The following is a 3,310-nucleotide window of genomic DNA, read 5'->3' on the forward strand; positions in this document are numbered from 1 at the left end:
GCCAGGGCCTGCCCACCCTCCCAGCCAGCAATTCCTTCCCAATATCCCATCTCTCCCTGCCCTCTGGCAGTGGGAAGCCATTCCCTGTGTTCTGTTCCTCCATCCCTTGTCCAAGTCCCTCTCCAGCTCTCCTGGAGCCCCTTTAGGCACTGGAAGGTCTCCCTAGAGCCTTCCCTTCTCCAGGCATCACCTCCAGCACCTCCTGGCCATCACCCCCTCAGCAGCTCCCAGCATCACATCCCACATCCGCTGGCACCACTTCCATGCCAATCCCACCCAATCCCACAGCTCTGCCTCCCCAGGGAAGCTCCATCCTCCCTGGTCAGCGGGAGGAGGCTGAGGCTGCCTTGGTCTGGGGACATGAGGTGACCCAGGGGTGACCCAGGGGTGACCCAGCGATCCCTGGGGACATCCTGGTGCTGCCTCCCGCCGCCCCGGGGCTGGATTTGGGCACTATGGATTTTTTTCCAGGCACGGCACCGTGCCCGTTCCGCACGGCCGGCGCTCGCTCCGGCAGCTTGAGCCAAAGGGAGCCAGACAGGCGAGGCAGGAGCGTCCCTAACCCCCTTCAAAGCCTCGGCTCATCCCAAAAATCACTTATTAAAGGAACATAAAGATGCAGAAAAGGTCGGAGTGCTGGCAGGGCGCCGGAGCCGAGGCTTTTCCGCAGCGGAGAGGGGGCTCCGGCAGGAAAGAGCCAATTAAGGGGAGCGGTTAAAGCGATTCCTCGCAGCAAAGCTCGTGTCAGAACCACTGGAGGGGAAAAAGAGACGCCGATTACTCCGAGAGGCAGGTTGGGAATTCAGCTGCTCCGGGGCTCTGGCGGTGTCTGGCTCAGGAGCGGCTGGCACGGGAAACACCTGGATCGGGAGGGGCAGAGGGGGCGGAGAGGGGACGGGGGATCCTACGGACTGGGAGGGGATCCTGGAGTGTCACAGGGAGGGGAGGAGCAAGGAGGGATTGGGATGGGGATAGGGATGGCATGGGATGGGATGGCATGGCATGGGGATGGGATGACATGGGATGGGATGGGATGGGATGGGATGACATGGGATGGGATGGGATGGGATGGGATGAGATGGGATGGGATGGCATGGGATGGGATGGCATGGGATGACATGGGATGACATGGGATGGGAAGGGATGGGATGAGATGGGATGGGATGGGGATGGGATGGGGTCAGCCCTCAGCCCACAGCAGGGATGTGCTGTGTCATGTCCTGTTCATTCCACTGCCGAGGGTTGGTTTGTGCTGGATGTGCCTGGGGGCAGGAGGGCTCCACAGACGCATCTGGACAGGCCGGATCCGTGGGACAAGATCAGTGGGATGAGGTTCAACAAGGCCAAGTGGAGCACTGGGACAGGCGGCCCAGAGAAGCTGTGGCTGCCCCTGGATCCCTGGAAGTGTCCAAGGGCAGGTTGGACGGGGCTTGGAGCAACCTGGGCTGGTGGAAGGTGTCCCTGCCCATGGCAGGGGTGGGACTGGATGACCTTGAGGATCCCTTCCCACCCAAACCATTCCATGATTCCACAAGGTGCCGTGTCCCACCCTTGAGTCACACCAACCCCATGGAACACTCCAGGCTTGGGGAAGCGGCTGGAAAGCTGCAAGAGGAGCTGGGGGTGCAGAGACAACTCCCAGGACCACCCAACCACAGAGCCGGGTCCATCCAACGCCAGATGTGCCACTGTCACCGTCACTGTCACCTTCATTGTCACCGTCACTGTCACCTTCATTGTCACCGTCACTGTCACCGTCACTGTCACCGTCACCCCACAGTCCCACAGCTCCAGCACGGGGGGACATAAAGCAAAGAATTCCTGGGTGCTGAGGGCGATGTGGCCACGGAGGGGCCGGGAGGGCAGGAGGGGGTGGTCGGGACCGGGGTGGGTCCCCCCTGCACCCCTGAACCCCCCCGGGCCCCGCTCCCCCAGTGCAGCCGCTGTCGGTGCCGGCCGTGCCTGGGCGGGTTTCCAAGGTCAGCTGCAGTCAGTGTGGATTAAATCACTCCGCCAGCTCCGCTCCCGGGAGCACATCCAGCCCCGGGAAGAGCAGCACGACACGGAGCCGTGGCTTTGTGCAGCCTCCGTGCAGCCACCGCGCTCAATGTCACCCGCCCGGCCCCGGCACCCCCGGCCCACACTCGGGGTCCTGGAATCCTGGGGCTCCCCGGGACCAGCCAGTCCAGGATCACAGTCCCTGGAATCCTGGGGCTCCCCGGGACCCAGCAGCCCCCACTGGGGTCCCTGGAATCCTGAAGCTCCCCCAGACTCACCAGCCCAGAATGGGGTTCCCTGGAATCCCTGGGGCTCCCCCAGATCCACCAGCCCCTCGCTGGGGTCCCCAGAATCCCCAGGATGTGGCCCCCACCACGGTGTCCCCAGCATCAGATTCCCAAGGAGGTGGTTCCCAGCACGTGGTCCCCACATTGTCCCCAGCTGGTCCCAATGAGGTGGGGACACCCCTAGAGCCCCCCAGTGCCCCCCAGCCCGTGATGTGCTGTCCCAGTTCAGTCCCAGTTTGGGCTGGGGGGACTGGATCCCTGCTCCAGCCTCGGCACCCCACAGCAGAGGTGGATGTGACCCCGTTGGATGGGGGACAGGGGTTGGGGTTGGGGTGCACCCCCCTCCAGGGAAGGACTGGAAGGGGGGGGCTCGTCCCCCTGGGAGGGACCGGCCCGGGGGGGCACAGGGGGGGCAGCCCCACCTTTGGGTGCCCTGGGCTGGGGCGGGGGGGCTCTGGGACGTGCCGGTGACATCCCTCAGTATTCCCACCTGTCCCGGGGGCTTGGAAGGGCCGCGGGGACACGGGGGGGCCCGGGGGGGGCCCGGGGGGGGGCCGGGGGGGCGCAGATGGGGGGTGGGTGGCAGCCCAGACCTGCCGGGCTATAAATACCCGGAACGCCCGCGGATCTCCCGGCCCGGCGCCGTCACCCGCTCCCGGGAGTATTTTTACCTCCCTGGCAGCTCGTGCCGGGTGGCAGGAACGGGGGGGGCGGGGGGTTAGGGGAGGGTGGGTGCCCCCTGTCTGCCTCCGAGGTCGGGAAGAGGCTCCCGGAGACCTGCTTGGGGTGGCAGGCTGGGAACACGGGTGGGGATCAGGAGTCTGGGGGAAAACCTCACTGGGAATGTGACACGAATCCCAGTGGGATGAGAGGATGCAGGAGGCACAGCGGGGGCAGCAGGACCCTCGGGGGGGCAGATCCGGGGACACGTTTTCCCTCCGGAGCAGCAATTTCCCTCCCGAGGCTCATCCCAGGCTCCCCACACATCCTGCTGCAGGGAGGGAGGTTTCCTGGGAATGGCAAGC

General features: G+C 65.2%; 1 protein-coding gene across 1 annotated transcript in view; it reads right to left on the reverse strand.

The window, feature by feature from the left end:
• Positions 1-3,310, reverse strand: part of SND1 (staphylococcal nuclease and tudor domain containing 1) — a gene marked incomplete at its 3' end in the record, with an annotated part of 92,018 nt that overhangs the window by 42,510 nt on the left and 46,198 nt on the right. Inside the window, exon 10 of the mRNA XM_017839357.1 lies at positions 1,550-1,962. Coding sequence (XP_017694846.1) covers positions 1,550-1,962 — 413 coding nt within the window. The remainder of the gene's footprint in view (positions 1-1,549; positions 1,963-3,310) is intronic.

Source organism: Lepidothrix coronata, unplaced genomic scaffold, assembly GCF_001604755.1.
Source record: "Lepidothrix coronata isolate B3197 unplaced genomic scaffold, Lepidothrix_coronata-1.0 Scaffold403, whole genome shotgun sequence".
NCBI lineage: Eukaryota > Metazoa > Chordata > Aves > Passeriformes > Pipridae > Lepidothrix > Lepidothrix coronata.